A 20,368-nucleotide genomic window follows, 5' to 3' on the forward strand; every position below is an offset into this window, starting at 1 on the left:
ACGTCGGATGAATCGAGTGGTGAATGGGGAAAAAGTGAAGAGTTTCTGTTCTTTTGTTTTTTGAAATGGAGTCTCTCCCTAATTTAGTGCGGTTAGGGTATATTAACAACAGAGTTAGAGCATTTATCCCAAGGCCAATGTGAACATTGTAAAGCTTTTGGTCATGTAGAAAGGGAGAAGCCGAGATGTATAAGATATGGAAAATATCATATTATGTGTTATAAAAGTGAAGAAAATGTGACATTGTAATTGCGGTGGGAATCATGAAGCCACGTCTTCTGAATGCCCCACAAGGGTAAAGGAGAATGAGGTGGCCAAAGTCAGGGTTGTACAAAGCATTTCATATGCAGTAGCTGTGAAAAGGGTTGAGGGGTTGAATGTTGCACCAGAAAAGTCCATGGTAGTGGATAGGCCTTCACTGCAGGCTGCAGGGGTTGTGTTACACCAAGAGGACCCTGACATTTTAAAGGTTAAAAAGGTGGACTTTGTGACCTTTATCTCAATGGTGATAAAATGGCACTGCCAAGGTGGAGAAAAGATCTAGGAAGATGGAAATCATTGTGATTGCGGCAGAGCGGTTCCTGGGGCTGAAAGATTTCACAGCGAAGGAGTTACATGGAATATTAGCAAAAGCCGTACCACCATCTCAGGTCCTAGAGCCTGAGAAGGGAGATATGGAGAACTAAAAGAAGGAAGAAGTGGGAGTTTTGTTTGTTTTGGCAATGTACTATTTTTATTAGGGTGTATTGTTAGAATCACTATTAAGTAGGGATTTTTTTATTTAATTTTTGGTTTCAAACCATCCAGTTGGTGGCGGCAATATAACTTTTGGATGTAGTCCGCCATAAAACCCACAGAAGAAGCGGAAGAAGAAGAAGTAAACCGGCATACGCATCATCACACTCAGTCATCTGATTGTTTTGGCAATGTACTATTTTTATTAGGGTGTATTGTTAGAATCACTATTAAGTAGGGATTTATTTATTTTAATTAAATGTTTGGTTTCAAACCGTCCAGTTGGTGGCGCAATACAACATTTGGATGTAGTCCGCCATAAAACCCACAGACGAAGACCGGCATACGCATCAAAACACTCAGTCATCTGATTGGTCGAGTAGGCGGGCTTTCTGACTTTGTGGCTGTGGTAACTACTGACGAACCCCCATTTGGTCCTCGGTTAAACATTTTTCAAGACAAATGAACACAATTTAAAGTTGCATTTTCTACCTCAACTCTTAAGCCATGGCAGGGAACTTCTGGCAGAGCTCGCATTAGTAAGTATTATTTTCAGACGTGATGTATAAGGACTGTGTATGGCAAAGAAACTCCTTTGTTTAAAGGACTAGGAAGTTGGGAAGCTTGCTAGCTTAGCCCGCTTCACAGTAGCTAGCTAGCTAACGTTACTGTGTTCGCCCACTCTCATGTTAGGTCAATATTAGTGTAGCGGATAAACATTTTCAGTAGCTACCAATGCAATTCTAAGGGGTAATAAGCTAGTTATGAATGCTAAGATTTCTTTGTTGATCCAGCTAATTATTTAATGTGCCCATTTTGCGAGCTAGGTTGACAGCCTAGCCACACTCACACTACTAGCCGAGTGCTGGTCGGCAAGTCATTTTGTTTTGTTTCTTTTTGTCGCACCGCTCTCAAATTTCCCATCCGCATCGTTTTGTTGTTATGATACTGTGTGTATGTGATCGCTCGTTGTGTGATTCATTGTCTCCTCTCTGTCATTAGTCTGCAGTGGGTCCTGGACAAACAGGACCTGATGAAGGAGCGTCAGAAGGATATGAAGTTTATGAATGAGGAGGAGTACTGGAAACTGCAGATCTTCTTTGCCAATGGTATCTAAAGAAGACTATCTTTAACTCTGTATTTCTTTTGATTCACACCTATTATGATACATCAGTGTGGTGGGAAAATGTTTTTGTGAAGGGAGAATTAGTTTACTGTTGGTACAATATCACAACATGTATTACCCTAAGGTCTGGTCTCATAGCACTCTGTTCAATAACCAGTAATAATGATCTTGTTTACATATCGTTTAAATTAACTAGTGTTTTGTATGGTTGCTTTTTGATGTGTTTGAGGTTAGATGTGCTCAGAGTTTGACGTATTGTTCTGTTCCAGTCATCCAGGCCCTGGGGGAACACCTGAAGCTCCGTCAGCAGGTCATCGCTACGGCAATCGTCTACTTCAAACGTTTCTATGCCAGGTGCTTATGCCGTTTTCATGGCAAGAACATTATGGAATTCTAAATGTAATTAGGGGAGCATTGTATAATAGCTTTTGGCCTCTTCCTAATCTCTCCCTCTCTCTCTTCCTGTCTCTCTACCTCTCTTTGCAGGTACTCCCTGAAGAGTATAGACCCGGTGCTCATGGCTCCTACATGTGTGTTCCTGGCCTCTAAAGTGGAGGTATATGGCCTGATTTCCCCTTCTTTCCGTTCCACTTTTCATAGTCTATGTAGGGTTAACTGCTCTGTAACATAATCTGTGTGGGAGTAGGGATGGGGTTAACTGCTGTATGATGTAGTCTGTGATGGAGTAGGATGGGGTTAACTGCTATATGACAGCATCATCAAAGCCTCTCTGTCTCTTCCAGGAATTTGGTGTTGTTTCAAACACTCGTCTTATCTCTGCAGCTACGTCCGTGTGTAAGTCAGGAGACGCGATCAAGCGTTTCCATTTAGATATTAGCTTATATTGAAAATGACATACACTAGTGCTGTGGTACAAAGGCTACATTCATTCTGATGGGTTGTGTTCATGTGATGCCAAATCTAACAAGTGTTTTTTGTTTTGTACAGTAAAAACCAGATTTTCCTATGCCTTCCCAAAGGAGTTCCCTTACAGAATGAACCATGTAAGTCTTACCTAACCTTACTATTGAAATAATTTAGGATGTGCTGTATAAACAGTTCTCAGGTGTAATAATGTAGTATTTATTATACAGTTATTAGATAAGATATCATTCATTGTTGTAGCTTGATGTTACGATTATGTTACATGGTGGTGGGACCAATCTCTTAGGCAACACACACTTACTATATTGTGGAATATTTATACACCACAATGAGTCCCTTACGGTGTGTGTTGTAGTTAGGTATCAGTATGTTGGTGTCAGCGGAGTTGCCACATTCCACTAGCAATCACATGCCTATGGTGGAACTCCCATCGCCGTGGGAGGGGATTTTGTCTGTGGTGCCAAGTGGGTAACAATGGCAGCGCCGGTTATTTATCTACTGTCTCCACAGAGTTGCCAGGACCCCGTTGGGGCTGTCCTAACACCTTGCCTGTCCAAAAGCTGTGTAGACTATTATTGATGCTGTTAGTACCAGATACTATTTCTCAAAACTATAGTCCAATAGAGAGAAGGAGGGTTAGGACTTGTGACTATGAAACTGATATAGTTACTAAACTAAGTTTTTACTTCAACTGCTTTCCTCATTACAGATCTTAGAATGCGAGTTCTATCTACTGGAGCTCATGGTGAGTATAGAATGCTTTGTCTCTCACAATACACTCCATGCTGGATCATGTCATCCATTTGTTGGATGGATGGATTAACTGATCTCGTGTGTTCCAGGACTGCTGTTTGATAGTGTACCACCCCTACAGACCCTTGCTGCAGTATGTGCAGGACATGGGGCAGGAGGACATGCTACTGCCGTTGGCCTGGTACGAGTTTTTCTTTGTGGTAGCATGTATTGATTTGATATGAAACTGTTGAAACACTCATGGTTTCCCCTTTCTTGGCTCTAAAGGAGAATAGTGAATGACACGTATAGGACAGACCTCTGTCTGCTCTACCCTCCCTTCATGATCGCTCTAGGTAAGACTCCCTGTCGGACCGCTCACCTTTACTACTTGTAGATATTCAGCTCAATAAAATATAGGTGAGGTGTTACACTAAGTGTCTTCCCCCTGCATCCACAGCCTGTCTGCATGTTGCCTGTGTGGTGCAGCAGAAGGACGCCAGGCAGTGGTTCGCTGAGCTCTCTGTAGACATGGAGAAGGTAAGGCAACACCATACAAATGACATATTTCTCAATCAATCAGAGGGGAAAGCTGATTGTATGTATATAGATCCAGTTGCCTTAGGGATAATAGAGTACTGTGCAGTGACGTTTATTCCCGGCTCAGATTCTGGAGATCATCCGAGTCATCCTGAAGCTTTATGACCAGTGGAAGAACTTTGACGAAAGGAAGGAGATGGCTGCTGTGATCAACAAGATGCCTAAACCCAAGCCTCCACCCAACAGGTACTGAGATCTTTTCTAATCTCACCTCAATGTCCCAGCTATTGGCTGTTCACATGACACATCCACTTCCTGCCTAAACTAACTGTTTCCTGTTTGTTTGTGTACCAGTGAGAATGACCAGAGCTCTAATGGGAACCAGAACAACTCCTACAGCCAGTCATAGGCAATGGGATAGTATCCATGGACAGGGTGCAGGGGGAAAACTTATGTTGCACAATACCGTGGTGTGACATCAGAGACTAATCATATGTATTTCAGCTGATCAAATAGCAGAAGAAACAGGGTACCAAAAAAGCCCAAACCCTCTTTTCTGATATGGTTATCCCAACCAGAAGACCAAGTCTGCACACGCTCAATCCGCCTCTGCTCATACGATAACTCATCAAAGAGATGACCACAGGAATGCTGGCATCAGTCAATCGGTGCCAGCAGTCATGTGTTGCCACGATACTCCATCTCTCAACAGTTAACCTTATGGACCTAAACCAAACTGCAAGAAACAGGAGGATGTAGGGAGGGACGGGGGGACTTTGAGTTGTGATAATCCTGACTTCCTTGAACTCTCTCAGGGATCAGTCATGTAATATGGAGCTCCGTGGGACCAGAGAAAACTTGACCATTAGTGAGTGTGTGTGATTGAGTGGCCCATTTGGTAGTGGCTTCATTCCTCAGGGAGAATAGTAGTCCTTTATACTGGTATCTGTAAGATGATTGTGCCCTGTACTGTTTTAGATGCGATCTGATAGGATGTAAGGCTGTTGGATTGTTACCCGATTGGATGTCCTGCAATCTGAGGTCTACATTGATTGATTGGTTGCAGAGCTTAGCAGGGGAAGTCACGGGCGAGAATGTAATTTCCAGGGGTACACACTAGATTAAAATGTCTTCATTTACTGTTATATCTCCTGCCCAGCCCATCTCCAGCCATTGCAAATAGCCTTACTCATACCTTTATTCCTTTGTTTAATCTTTTGTGTTTTGCTAGATTGAGCAAATTTGCATGGGTAGAAATCATGAACTGTATTAGCTAATAGTCTGCTTCAAGTAAAAGTGCTCAAATGTGTTTACTATCATGAATAAAAAAAGATGGAGCATATTGTGTAAGGACCACATTTATTTGTTGTTGGTGGGGAGGGAAGGTGGAATTTTAGCTGCGTGTTCTTTATTGCATATTGAATCAGTCCTCAACAAGCCAGGGTCCAATGTTGTTTTCTGTCTGCACCTGCCATGTATTTCATCAAATTGAAGTGTCACAATACCTTTGTGCATATTTACTTGTAGATATCGATATATTGTCTGTGCCGTAAATAATACAGTGGGAGTGATGTGTGTGGGGTTGAGTTTATGTCTGTGTTTGTGTGTGTCCAGAACCGGTGCTTGAATGCCTTACAAAATAAAGCTGCTTGTCAAGAGACTTTAGAGCACACTGTTTTGGGGAGTGTTCATTCTAATGGTCCCCTCTCTTTGGGGACATCCCAATAGTGAATTCCTCTCCTACTATATTTTGCTTCATATACACTGATGTGAAAAGAAAGTCTAGATGAAATCAGACTATTGGTGGTCATCCTCCATATTACTTTCACCTACAGGCTGCTCGCAAATCATTACAGATGGAAGAGAATTAGAGAAAGACAGTTTTGAGATGATTGAGAGTTTAGTTTGGACTTGCTTGAAATGTGTAATGGTCTGGAATATTCTATCACACTGCACTGAGCATCTTGCATAAAAACATAACTTCCAAATTCATAGTCTACACCACCATGCTTAGGCAATAGTTATGTGGCTTTAGTGCGATATCTAGTGGTAAGCAGTGGTAATGCAGTTAGTTACAACTGCTTCCAAAGCTGCAAGGCAGACCTGTCCATTATACAGTATATGGGGACTACTGGTAAAAAAAAATTTCATTGAAATTGAGTATTGCCCAACTGATTGCAAAAACAGAGTTTGTTGTTGGAGCAACATGGTGTATTTATTGATGTGTTTACCCTCCGCCTCTAGGAGCTGGTACCCAAAGGTACAGCCTTCGTGACGTCACTCCTCATCCGCGACAGAGAGAGAGCGGCGGGACCGCTGCGGAGGATGCCGACCCCGCTGCGGGGACAACCGCCAGGCGAGATGGCCGTTACTTTCTTCCTCGTCACATCCCGCACCGCGACGACCCCTCGGCACCCATGAAGCCCCCGTTGATGAAGCCAAAACCGGCCAAAGCAAGGCGGAAAGAGGCCACTGAGCGAGAGAATGTACTGGCGCGTCGGGTTCGCCTGGACGCGCTCGTGTGTGGTTGATCTTGGCCGGAACCAGAGCTTCTCATTCGGCCTGTGCGGCTCCGATGAGCAGCTCTCGTTTTATGGGTACATCATCGCCTACCCTCTGCAGGACTACGGCGGGATCATGTCAGCCCTTGGGTCAGACTCGTGGTGGCGGAAAACGCTTTATCTGGCTGGGGGCGCTCTGCTCGCCACCGCTGCCTATCTACTGCACGAGCTGCTCGCCATCAGGTAGGCCTACCAAAAAAAGAGCCATGTCAATAACACTGTAGCTGCAGAACACGCTTGTCTACAGTCAATTACTCGTGGCATTGATATCAATATGAATGGTTGCCGTAGTGCCTGGGCATGATTTAGGAACATCAAATGTCTGTATTATTGTTGTATTTTCAATATATGCTATTACTTAATTTGGGCGGGTTGAGCGCTGCATGAGCAGAATCGGTTGATAATCAAGATTCGTGAGTGGGTGGATTGTGAATGTGATGTAACCGCCCGCTTGAAGGAGATTCAATGTTCAGTCGCGTTATGGAAAAAAATAAACCAATGAGTCACGCGAGTGTTATGGATCTTCGTATTCCAGTGATGTGCCTGTTATTAGTGAGAGTTCTTTGTAATTACAATAATAGGAAGATCATGTTTATTGCTGCAAAGGTTGACTTTCATTTATTTACAATTTCTCAAGGGCATGGGATGATAGGGCATGTGTGATATTGGTTCTATGGCTGTACCCAAGCCAAAGATGTCTCCTCGTTTTCTGTCGACTCTTGCCGGAGAAAAACACTGCGGTTGTAATAGAATGACCTTTACTAACCTCGCACGTGAGATAAGAGAGAAGAGAAGCCAGGCCCAAATAGGCATGAGCTAACATAAATTGGCGATCTGTTAACATGGAAAACTGCAGCTTCGCCGTAGAATCCCTAGTTTTTGCTCAAATAATGTCTGGGGTGATTGACCTCCGTCGCTGCTGTCCTTACAAAAACATATCCGGTTACCTGCAGCAACAATAGCCCAAGGCCTACTCAGCAATGACGTAGCGTTTGTTTTTGCTCAGCCTGTGCTCTTTCATACTTTAAAAACTATAATGAAGATCAATTCTACATCAATCTCTAAGTAGTTACTCTGTAATTTACTCTCCCTGTATGCCATTACACCGAAGCGCTTTGCACTCTATAGATAATGGGATCAAAACGCTTTTTGTTGTTGTTGTTGGTATGTGGGCATTTTAGCACCACCGCTAACTGGACAGCTCTTCGGAATTTCAGCAATGACGTTGTCCTCGCGTTTAAGCACCTTTATGAAGTAAACAGTTCCCTTACACATCTACTTAAGTTGTGACCACGTTGGTCAGTACAAACGTGTAATATTATCTGCTACAGTGGCCATGTTAATGTATTGCAATATTTCATCCGGTTGTGTCCTAATTGTTTTGACATTGTAGTGTCCCGTTGGCAATGGCGCGCCCTTGCCCGAAGATTCAGCCTGGGTCTGGTGCAAGGCTCTCTGTGCAAGAAAGCTATAAAACGTGACATACTATTGCACATGGGATTGATGCATAAGATCTAAGTACATGTACTTAAAATTAAAAAAATGTTTTTTATTATTTTTAAATTACAATTTGATCATTAGCCTATAATCGCGTCCAGATGAATGTGTCATTGTGTCATGAATGTGTACACTACAGCCTACCAGGGGATGCAGATATCAAGATAAAAACATTATTTACAGTGTATTTGAATTGGGACTTAATTTTCACTTATCCAATATGAAGATGGCCTTACATCAGAGTTGAGGGCTTATTTCATGCATATAATTATGCACTGCTTTGAATAAAATGTATAAATATGAGTCATTAGAATGTGGAGCTCACACTGCCTTGTTCTGGCTGGTCCATAGGAAGGAACAGGAGCTGAACTCTAAAGATGCCATCATCCTTCACCAGTTCTCCAGACCAAAGAGTGGTGTCCCTTCCCTCTCCCCCTTCTGCCTCAAGATAGAAACCTACCTACGCATGGTGGACCTGCCCTACCAGGTGTGTGTGTGAGTGTGAGTGTGAGAGAGAGAGAGAGAGACAGAGATGTTTGGGTTGGTGCGTGTTTGAATGAGTGATTTTGATGTAATGGTTGTGTAATTTTCTATTGAAGAGGAGTTGACCATTTGAAATTCCTTCTCCCCCCCCCCTTCTCTCTCTCGCTCTCTCTCTCTCTCCCCCTCTATACTGCAGAACTACTTTGATGGGAAGCTGTCTCCCCAGGGGAAGATGCCATGGATAGAGTACAACCAGGAGCAGGTGTCTGGTACAGAGTTCATCATCGACTTCCTGGAGGAGAAGCTGGGCGTGAGCCTCAACAAGAACCTCAGTTCCCATGAGAAGGCTGTGTCCCGGGCTGTCACCAAGATGGTGGAGGAACACTTCTACTGGTGAGACACATCCTGACCGCAGGACATCCACTAGATACTGGAATAGGATATATGATACACTGGTGAATGTGATTGTGTCACAAACCCTGGTGTTGTAAGCACCATGCTCCAACCAACTGTGCCGTCGGGAGCACACTTTATATCAGCGTATAGATTTGAGATACTGTAGTCCAGGGCTCCCCCACTGGCGAATTTGGCGATTTAATATCTCCCCCCACCCCCCCTCCAAGTTTTCGGAGCAAAAAAACCCAATGTTTATATTTTATTCTTTTTCATTGTTGGACATAAAAGACTGTAAAAACACCAGCTAATCAGCTCCAACTGATTTTAATTTAGGAAATCTGTTCCAAAAATCCCAAGCATAATAGAGAGATATACTGTGATCGTATACAAATGAAAGCAAGGTTTGAAACGATTATGTTTTAGTCAAATATTATATCTGTTTGTGCTTCTTGTGGTCAATTTGCAGTCGACAAATTATTTGTAATTATGTTACGGCCTCCTGACCATCCGCTCAACAAAAAATCGGCCCGTGGCTGAATCTAGTTGATAATCCCTGCTGTAGGCCTAATGAAAATCTCTGCTGGTCTGTGTGTGATGATAGGACCATAGCGTACTGTCAGTGGGTGGACAACCTGGAGGAGACCCAGAAGATGCTGGCGGTGAGCGGCCCGCTGAGTGACCTACTCAAGTGGATCCTGAGTCACCTGACCGGCGGCATCGTGAAGAGAGAGATGTACGGCCACGGGATTGGACGGTTCACCAAGGAGGAGGTCTACACTCTGATGGAGAAGGACATGCGGACGTTGGCCACCCTGCTCGGTATGTAGAGTACACTGTAGATTATCAGTAAGATCACACGTAATCCTAAAGATCATAATCCCCATCTTATTTCACAAGGTACAGTCTGCAGCCTTAGAAGCCTTGTTCATTTCATATCTAGGCCAGGGCTAAGGCCAGCTGTAGGTTCCTTTGTTGTTTTATGGATTATTCAGGTGTTAGAGGAGGCTGGTGAGAGGAGCTATAGGAGGACAGGCTCATTGTAAAGATGGAATGGTATCAAACATATGGAAACTCTGTTCAATATATTCCATTCCAGCCATTCCAATGAGCCCGTCCTCCTATAGCTCCTCCCACCAGCCTCCTCTGTCGGGTATACAGTACTATGGCCAGTTTCAAGTGCTAGAAGGAACAGCCTTGTACAACTCTGTCCTCTTCTGGCGAAAGTAGGATACCACACCATGTGGACTAATTTGCGGTACAAAATATACTTGTTTCCATACAGCATTCTTCTCGCTCACTGATTCTTTATGTTTTTCTCTGGGTAGGTGATAAGAAGTACCTGATGGGTCCTACGCTATCCATGGTGGATGCCACTGTGTTCAGCCATCTAGCCCCTGCCATGTGGACCCTGCCGGGCACACGGCCAGAGCAGCTCATCAAAGGTGAGCTCACCAACAAGCCACATTGCCTGTTATGGTTAACATCACTCCCCAGAAAGAACATCCCAGAGGTTAAAAATAAAATAAATAATCAAGTTACAGTGGTGAGGAAGAAACCTTGAGAGAAATCAGACTCTAGAAGATACTCTATCTTTAATAAATAAAATACATATTTTTAACCCATTCTCAGCTGAGCTTGTTGACCTTTGCCTCTGTGTTGACCTTTGACCCACCCTGTCCCCTCCAGGCGAGCTGATCAACCTGGCCATGTACTGTGAGAGGATCCGCCGGCGCTTCTGGCCTGAGTGGTTCGTTGATCTGGAGGACTTCTGTTACGATGACACCACAGAGGACGATGACTCCCTGTCCAAACTCCAGGACCTGGGGCTGTACTCCCGCACAGACACCTTTCAAGACGAGGCCAGCCCTCCTCACACACACACACCCACGCACACACACACAATCTCACCAGACAGTGACCGTACAGGTCACTCGCTCTACGACTCGGACATGGACACGGAGTGCTCCGAGATGGAGCAGCTCAAGTGTTGACTGCCGTATGACACACACAAGTGACACACACACACACTGCCCGGAGAGGTCTTGTGCGAGAATAGCGAGATGGAGGGATAGAGAAAAAAGGGAAATAGAGATAGAAAAAACAAGGGTAATATAGCAATAGAGAAAGAGCCAAAGAGGGATAGAGAGAGGAAAATATCAACCGAAAGAGATAAAATGGAAAGAGAGAGGGATGGAGAAAAGAGATGAAAAAGAGAGATCAGGAGTTAATGACGTCATCACTGAGAAACTCTTCCACCTGGGTGACGTCAACACCCGTCGCCCAGTTTCCCGTTGTCGAGTTGCACTTACCACGGCAACCCTGTGTGTGTTACCTGTGTTCCCCAATTGAGCTGCATTGCCCAAACCATGTGTGTTTGACATACTGACCCCCTGACTTGCATCCTTGCAAAATATGAGTCATTGTATTGATATTATATTGATATGTGGGAAACTGTTCAGGCAAGATGTGAATGAGTACAGTTCAATATAATTATGAGTATAAATACTATAGATAGCCTGCAAATTATATATATTATCCCAATGTCATATAATGTAAATACTGTGTGTGGTTCTCCTGTACAACCTCTCAGTGCTTGTTTGATATGACCAAACTCCCTGATGACCTTCAACTAACCCCCTTGTGCTGGTCTAGGATCAGTTTTAGGAATTCTAATGCATCTATTTCTACCCAGATGACTGACACTTTGCATCTGCAGTCAGGTCTTAACCCATCGTTGAGTATTTCCTCAGTCCTTTGTAGAATGGTCATTGATGTTGAAGGCGAGTCTCAGATACTGTGGATTGAGGGGACATCTAAATAATCAAAAGTGGTTTCATCTCAATAATCTAAAGTGGCTTCCTTTCCTCATCTCCTCTCCTTCATCTGCACAGATCTGAAAACATTGGATAGGTGAAAGCAATATGGTGGATGCTTACTGGAACTTTCTTCCACTTGTCCAATTCTTACACATCAGATGAAGAAAATAATAGGAGAGGAGGCTACTTGAGATCTTTAGTTGTGTGTACGTACATTCAGCCATTGAGAGCGGATGATGCAACCATGTAGAAATTGACTAAATAGCATGGCTAATAGGTGCCAATGAAAATCACGCTACCCTGCTGGTTATCTGTTATCTACGTTTCTACGCTGGCCTGTCTTAATGTTTATTGTGATGCAGTGTGTCTGTGTGTATGTGTGTGCTTCAGGCCAGAGAAAGGGCACAAATATGCAATAGATTGAAAATAACTCTTAGGCCTTTGCTCAGCCTCTCTGTTTTCATCAAATACAAGGTGTGTCTACTCCCCTTTTAGAATGAATCGATTCTAGAAATAGAAGGAATAGAATGGCCATTGTTGCTCATAGCATCAATTCACTCTGTGCTAAGCATGAAACAACTACTATAATCCACAGTGTTGATTGCCAGTCTTATTTAATAGTAGGCTACAGTATGTGGAATAGTGAAACTAGGCTACAGTATGTGGAATAGTGCAACTAGGCTACTCTAATCGTTCTATTTCTAGTGCATGGCTGGTGTATGATGGTGAGATGTGGCCATTACAAGTGATTGTCATTCAGCAGGCGCATGTAGGTCCTGTGCCTGTGTGTGTGTGTGTGTAACAGGGGGTGTAGAGTTCTGTCCATATGGTGCATCAATGAGTCATCGCACCTCATGAGTTGATTTTGAGGCATACACCATACATTCAGGCTGGGTGCTAACAGCTGAGCCTGCACAAACATAGATACAGACACAGACACAGACACAGACACATACACAGATACAGACACATACACAGATACAGACACAGATACAGACACAGATACAGACACATACACAGACACAGATACACACATGGCCACAGTAGAAGACACAGAGACAGGACTCACATCTGTTCTAACGGTAGCAGCAGAGAATAGTAGTGAATGAGTAGTATTGGCTAGATTGGGTTCTCTTCAGGGCAGGAGTAGACGTTAGTATGGCAAAGATGATGATGATCGTAATGGTTATGATGGTGATGTTTATGTTTATGATTATATGATGAAGATCCTCTACAAACCTTATTGAGACGTTTACTCTCCTGCAAGGCTAAAGTGCTCAGACCACATCTTACTACAAAACAGAGTCCTCTGTATGGGGTAAATACATATACAGTGATACATAAGCCTTTGTGTGTAGCTGATGCATCAGTCTGTCACTGTCTGTATCCCAATACCCTGTCTGCATGTTTCTTGCCTTCACTTATATGAGCCATGTGAGAGACAGCCTTATGGATTTACTGTAAGTCCTTGGTGTTTACTTTTTAAGTCAGTGACAGCATATTATTTATGTATGTACATGTACATGATTTATTTTATATTTATTGGTTTTCTAATTATTGGTTTTCTATTGTTTTGTGTATTCATGTTTATTGATTCTGTTGGTTTACATTTGGAGGTGATGTTATAATGAGGCATTATTTTACACTATTAGTAATGTAGCTATTTATTTTCTTATTTTTGTACTTTTGTTCTATTGCTGCCAATTACGTTTTTGTTCAGATTTTCTCCTATTTGAACACGGTAAAGAGTGGAGTGTGATTGTATGTCTATGTTGTGTGCAGTCCTCTTATTCTACTGGAACTGGGTTGCCATTAGTTTGTCAAAACAATGTTATAATCTAAATTTCAACCTGAAGCAAATCTTAATGGTTGCCAGAATCGTGACATGTTGAAGTAATGTTTGATGAATGCTAAACAAACATGATTTGTTCCAGCAGGCTTGAGTCTAAACCCAACTACTAAATGACCTGTACAGTTTCATCAGGGCATGCTTGTGGTGTCCCTTATCTAGGACACTGGCGGTAGCAAACATACCACGGATCATTATTACAAATATTATTTGATAAAATATTGAATTTGGCCTTTGCTACTATAGCCCATAGAAACGCATTGAATAACACCTTTATAAATGGCACAAAAATACAGTAAAAATATAAATAATAAGGATTAAGGTTTTGAAGTGTCTGTATTATATCTAGGAGATGTAAGAAAGATCAGGAAATATATATATTTTTTCTTCTTCACATATTTAACCCCTTATTGTTTTGGCCACAAAACTACCTCCATACTTCCATTCGTTTGTATGGGTTACAGTCAGATGAGTCCTGTGGGCCCTAGAGCAAAACGGAGACACCATCGTGTTGGTGAGAGTCTCCCCTTTCAATAGATTGGTCATAATAGTTTCCAACCGTTCGGATGCTACAGACGTTTTCGTGAGAAGACCGATTTTCGGGATGTCTCATGGTCTGACAAACATGGCTGTAGCTCGGCCAACTTCCACTGCAGATGCGGAAGGCCGACATAGGCGGATGCGGTGGATTAGGCGACATAGGCGGATGCGGTGGATTAGGCGACATAGGCGGATGCGGTGGATTAGGCGACATAGGCGGATGCGGTGGATTAGGCGACATAGGCGGATGCGGTGGATTAGGCGACATAGGCGGATGCGGTGGATTAGGCGACATAGGCAGATGCGGTGGATTAGGCGACATAGGCGGATGCGGTGGATTAGGCGACATAGGCGGATGCGGTGGATTAGGCGACATAGGCGGATGCGGTGGATTAGGCGACATAGGCGGATGCGGTGGATTAGGCGACATAGGCGGATGCGGTGGATTAGGCGACATAGGCGGATGCGGTGGATTAGGCGACATAGGCGGATGCGGTGGATTAGGCGACATAGGCGGATGCAGTGGATTAGGCGACATAGGCGGATGCGGTGGATTAGGCGACATAGGCGGATGCGGTGGATTAGACGACATAGGCGGATGCGGTGGATTAGGCGACATAGGCGGATGCGGTGGATTAGGCGACATAGGCGGATGCGGTGGATTAGGCGACATAGGCGGATGCGGTGGATTAAGACGCAGCCCATGCAAAAAAACGGATATCTCTATCTTAAACTGACAGATTTTGATGGGGATGTTTTAATAATGTTACTTACATTGACACACAGGTCAGTCCATATCATGGAAAGAGCAGATGTTCTTAATGTTTTGTATACTCAGTGTATGTCAACTCTGTCAGACACCATAAAAGGCATTTCATTTTCAAATCAAATCAAAAAGAAAAATGTCACATACACGTGTTTAGCAGATTTTATAGCAGGTGTAGCGAAATGCTTGTGCTTCTAGCTCCGACAGTGCAGTAATATCTAACAAGTAGTATCTAACAATTTCACAACATATACCTAATACACACAAAACTAGTAAGGAATGGGATTTAAGAATATATACATATATGGACAAGCAATGACAGAGCGGCATGGACTAAGATACAGTAGAATATTATAGAAAAGAATGCAGTATATACATATGAGATGAGTAGTGCAAGATATGTAAACATTATTAAAGTGACTAGTGTTCCATTTCTTAAAGTGGCCAGTGATTTCAATAGGCAGCAGCAGCCTCTAATGTGCTAGTGATGGCTATTTAACAGTCTGATGGCCTTGAGATAGAAGCTGTTTTTCATTCTCTCGGTCCCAGCTTTGATGCACCTGTACTGACCTCGCCTTCAGGATGATAGCGGGGTGAACAGGCAGTGGCTCGGGTGGTTGATGTCCTTGATGATCTTTTTGGCCTTCCTGTGACATCGGGTGCTGTATGTGTCTTGGAGGGCGGGTAGTTTGCCCCCAGTAATGTGTTCGGCAGACCACACCACCCTCTGGAGAGCCCTGAGGTTGCGGGCGGTGCAGTTGCCGTACCAGGCGGTGATACAGCCCGACAGGATGCTCTCAATTGTGCATCTGTAAAAGTTTGTGAGGGTTTTAGGTGCTAAGCCACATTTCTTCAGCCTCCTGAGGTTGAAGAGGCTCTGTTGCGCCTTCTTCACCACACTGTCTGCGTGGGTGAACCATTTCAGTTTGTCGGTGATGTGTACGCCAAGGAACTATTTACAACTATTGTCCAACAAGTGTTTATTTGTAGAAAAAAGAAGGAAGGGAAGCGCTGCTCAGGTACACAATAGTAAATGTTGGTAGACAGAAGGTGCTCTTTGGTCAAAGGGGTGAATTGGTCATCAAAAAGAAAGGAGGACCAAGGCACTCTTCATATAAATAATTTAAAAGCCTTTATTTGTATGGCATGTTCAATAGAAACAAAGATTAAAAATCAATGCTAGAAGCATCAGAGCCCCTAGAAAAGTAGTTCTAACCTTGAAAATTAGCCATCTATTTTATAGTACACTAGGTGATATTTGTAATGAATCTTTGTTTCTATTGAACATTCCATACAAATAAAGGCATTTTAATTAATTATATGACGAGTGCCTTGGTCCTCCTTTCTTTTTAGTGTTTAATGGCATTGATAGTTTAATTCTAACATTAGGTTATTCAAATATGTAATACCAATCTCCAAACTGTTTTGTTATATAGCACTATTAAATGCTCAGCTAATTTCATTAGCATTTTGGCATGTTTTTCTTAATTTAGAACATAAAACAACATTTACAAAGCAAATATTATCCCTTAGGTCTAGCACAGCAAATACTTAAATTGTTTAAGCTAATGTTGCAGAACAATGATACAAATTGAATATTGACAAGCCACTGACTGAGTTAACAACAGATACTCAAAACAGACATATGTTTGCCTTTAAATATAAAAGCTCAATACAAACATTTGTAAAATATGGAAAATAATTCATTTGAAAATGCCCAATAAAAACACAACCATTCTATCAGATCTTTCAGCACTCTGACAGAGGTGACATTAGACAAAAATCTGATGGAGATGAGTTGACCAACATTTCATTTTTCTTCTTCTTTCAAGTGGTATACACAGTAACAATGTAGTTTTTTTTCTCAGTTGCTCTATGACTCTAAAGCCCAATTAAATGTAACATATTTGATCCAAAAGTCATATTCTATCAGGCAGATGGAGTTGACAGTTTATGGTTGTGACCATGGTGATTCCAATATTGTTTGTAGAGAACTTTACAGACCAAGAATGGTCTTGTTGCACTACATGTAAAGAGGACATGAAATACGGGTCCTTATGGTGTAGCTGACCCTGCTCGTTCCTGATTAATTTAGGATTTTAGACAAATCTGACGCAGTTGGCCAAATCTCCGGACACATATTTTAGGAATCACAGTTTTGAGATAAATATTATTTAAAGTCATAGAGGGCTATTGAAAGAAACTACATAAGATAATTTTTTCAGTTAATATCCATTATTGCCATATTTTTTATTTTTACCACTTTTTTGGAGTGTTTGAAATTGGGATCCTTTGCTCCGGACAAGGGCATTTCCAGGCATAGAGTCGACATGGAAATTAATCATATTGAAAGTATTTAGAAAATTCCCTAAAGAAATATTTTCCCCTATAAAATTCCCCTCAATGTAGATTTTAAGCTCAAATAATGCAACAAAAAAAAAAAAAATCCCTGCCATACGGATGGGCTAGATTTCCGGGATCCTCTTACAGATTTTATTTTATTTTATTTTTGTACCTTTTTTTGTGTTTACGATCTTGTCTCATTGCTGCAACTCCCCAACGGGCTCGGGAGAGGTGAAGGTCGAGTCATGCGTCCTCCGAAACATGACCCGCCAAGCTGCGCTTCTTAACACCCGCTCGCTTAAACCGGAAGCCAGCTGCACCAATGTGTTGGAGGAAACACTGTTCAACTGACGACCGAAGTCAGCCTGCCTGGCCCGCCACAAGGAGTCGCTAAAGCGCGATGAGCCAAGTAAAGCCCTCCCGGCCAAACCCTCCCCTAACCCGGACGATGCTGGGCCAATTGTGCGCTGCCCTATGGGACTCCCGGTCACAGCCAGTTGTGACACTGCCTGGGATCGAACCCCAGGCTGTAGTGACGCCGCAACACTGCGATGCAGTGCCTTAGACCGCTGCGCTACTTGGGAGGCCCCTAAAGATACCTATTAAAGTAGAAGTTGCCCATAGGCAAAAATCTAGGATCAGCTTACCTCTTCTCCAATTTGAACCTTAACCATGAGGGATGGGAATGCAACGTTGACAGTGTCTATAGGCAACTATGTCCTTCTCCATTATAGATAGTAAAGGTCAAGGGTCAGAGTTCAGCCCTATTGTGTCACTTCCTTGACGAGATCTGTGCTATTAGACCACTAGAGCCATATAGACAGGTTGCCTGATTCTGAATGGTCAGATACCTAGCAACAATGACAAGAAGCTGCCATGTGGGGAATCTTAGGCGGATTGTTTCAGATAGTTATATCTTGTTCTTGATACCATGTCTTGTTTTGAGGTGTTTTGACTTATGTCACATCTATGCTAATATGGCTAAAATTTGCTAAATAGCTAACCAACAACTGTAACAATGTATTTGATAAACAACAAGTGCTTATTGTGCAAATTTATGTTTTCAATAAACATTTGGAGACTAAATATAGTTTAGATGTTGTCAATAAACAGTTGTTTTGCCCCAGAGTTGCGCACTCATCGGTTTTGTTGCTAAACAACCCACCCGTCTATTACATAGTCAGTCTGTGTTGTGTGCTTAAACCAATGATGTATATAAACCCTGGATTGCTGATGCTATGTACTGGCCATTGAGAGGCTTTGAAGCAACTGGTCGGCCATATTGGCACTCCCCAGTAGAAGCAGTCCTCCATAGGAATGAATGGATTTCGACAATATTTCAATTAAATGTTTGAAGGACAAATTAACATGTATTTAGGTATTTTGATGTTGTAGTGGGGCCAGTAACATTAGTAATCTCTACAAATTATAATTTAAGGAAAATGTTTTTATATTTTTTTAATTTAACATTTTTATGTTAAGCTCACATGATCTAATGTAAAAGTATGCATTATGGTGTCTGTAATATAATACATGTGGCAAAAACGAATGTAGACATTAATAAATGCATTTCTAGATCCAAAAATATTTTTTACAACGGTAGGGGAGTGCCAAGATTTTTAAAAACATTTTAGTCATTCAGCAGACGCTCTTATCCAGAGCAACTTACAGTTAGTGAGTGCATACATTTTCATACTGGCCCCCTGTGGGAAACGAACCCACAACCCTGGTGTTGCAAGCGCCATGCTCTACCAACTGAGCTACAGGGGACTAAGATGGAGGCACGGTGGCTTCAACACAGTCATATAGTGTATATTGGCTGAAACACTTGTGGACTCAGACTGTATACTGGGTAATGTAATAGTTGAGCCAGAAATAAAAACAAAACATGTACATGAGCTAAAATAAAAACTCTAACATAATAGATAAAAACTTCCTATGAACATATAAGAACTAGAGGTTGTGTGAAAATGAATTATTCATAATATTTCATAAAAAATAGCTGTGATAATTTTACCCTGCGTGTTTTTAGTTTTTATTGTGTTTTACCTCTGTGTGACATCAGATATAGGATTGCTTACTCTCCCTGAGTGTCTATCGGTACCATACTGTTTGACTTTTTTTCTCTCTGTCTCTCTGTCTCTGTCTCAGTATCTCTGTCTCTGTCTCAGTATCTCTGTCTCTCTCTCTCTGTATCTCTGTCTCTCTCGCTCTCTCTTAGATCAGCATCTAGGATCAACATCGTACAACTCCATAGGTCCCCTAGACATATCTTATCATCACTTACAGTTTTATACTGTGAGTATATCAATGTGTGTTATCACCCACACACACATCTGTCTCAGTGTCCCTCTCAGTGTGCTAAGACAATATTAAGCCAACCCAACAATAAGAGAGCATTAGCCTCTTTGCCCTTTTGTTTGTGTCTGTATGTGTGTGTGAGGGATGGAGGGTGCAAGAGAGAGGGGAAAGACAGAGCAGGGGATAATGGAAAAGAGAGACAGACAAACAAAACACGAAAGCCAGAGAATAAGAGCTGGAAAATAAGATTTGGAGGATTTTGGCTCATTTTCAGTCTGTGGCCATATTGTGTTGAAATCCATTGAGGGTCTCCCCACATAGATGGTGGGTAGCTCTCCTCATGTCTTGCCTCACTTTTGGAATGGGAAATCCAGTTCAGACAATGGCACTGGGGCAGAATCCCTATTACTATAAAGCCCTGGTGAGTCAGAGATGGCATACTACAGTGCTGGAGCCAGCGGCAGAGGACTCAGAGTGTCTAAGTGTGTGTGGCATGTCCATAGGTGCATGATATGTGTGTGTGGGGGGGACGGACGTGCTTCTGTGTATGTGTGTTTGCCGGATGAGCGGAACGTGCCTGTGTGTGTGTGTGTGTGTGTGTGTGTGTGTGTAATATGAATAATGCAGAGGATGCCTGTAGGAGCGTGAGGGCCTGGAGCAGGGCAGATGGTCGCCTGCTGATATGCAGAATACTGGCAGCAGGGTCCTCCAGAGAGCTGGGTTTATACACACACTCTCTCTCTCTCTCTTTCATTTTCCTGCTCTCCCACATTCACACTCCCATACTCTTTTGTTTTT

The 20,368-nt window shown here is 42.6% G+C and overlaps 2 protein-coding genes across 2 annotated transcripts; both read left to right on the top strand.

The window, feature by feature from the left end:
* The first annotated feature begins 855 nt into the window (after positions 1-855).
* Positions 856-5,683, top strand: LOC311106833 (cyclin-C-like). The gene is made up of 12 exons (XM_084149205.1): positions 856-1,274; positions 1,738-1,844; positions 2,131-2,215; positions 2,348-2,417; positions 2,605-2,656; positions 2,810-2,865; positions 3,456-3,491; positions 3,589-3,680; positions 3,767-3,834; positions 3,939-4,018; positions 4,146-4,264; positions 4,373-5,683. The coding sequence occupies exons 1-12, from the start codon at positions 1,243-1,245 to the stop codon at positions 4,425-4,427; spliced, it is 852 nt and encodes a 283-aa protein (XP_084005331.1). The 5' UTR covers positions 856-1,242; the 3' UTR covers positions 4,428-5,683.
* Positions 5,684-6,304: 621 nt separating this feature from the next.
* Positions 6,305-10,946, top strand: LOC311106469 (failed axon connections homolog; the record flags this gene model as incomplete). The annotated part of the gene is made up of 6 exons (XM_084148804.1): positions 6,305-6,762; positions 8,428-8,563; positions 8,756-8,952; positions 9,557-9,774; positions 10,281-10,397; positions 10,642-10,946. Exons 1-6 carry the CDS (start codon positions 6,503-6,505, stop codon positions 10,944-10,946), a joined length of 1,233 nt encoding a protein of 410 aa, XP_084004930.1. The 5' UTR covers positions 6,305-6,502.
* Positions 10,947-20,368: the final 9,422 nt, after the last annotated feature.

The sequence above is a fragment of the Coregonus lavaretus genome, assembly GCF_964263955.1.
Source record: "Coregonus lavaretus genome assembly, chromosome: 31".
Lineage (NCBI taxonomy): Eukaryota > Metazoa > Chordata > Actinopteri > Salmoniformes > Salmonidae > Coregonus > Coregonus lavaretus.

Coding starts and splice junctions, on each gene's coding strand:
- LOC311106833 (XM_084149205.1), top strand. CDS start 1,243: ATGGCAGGGAACTTCTGGCAGAGCTCGCATTA. Junction 2,216..2,347: donor TTCAAACGTTTCTATGCCAG/GTGCTTATGCCG, acceptor CTCTCTTTGCAG/GTACTCCCTGAAGAGTATAG. Junction 3,681..3,766: donor ATGCTACTGCCGTTGGCCTG/GTACGAGTTTTT, acceptor TTGGCTCTAAAG/GAGAATAGTGAATGACACGT.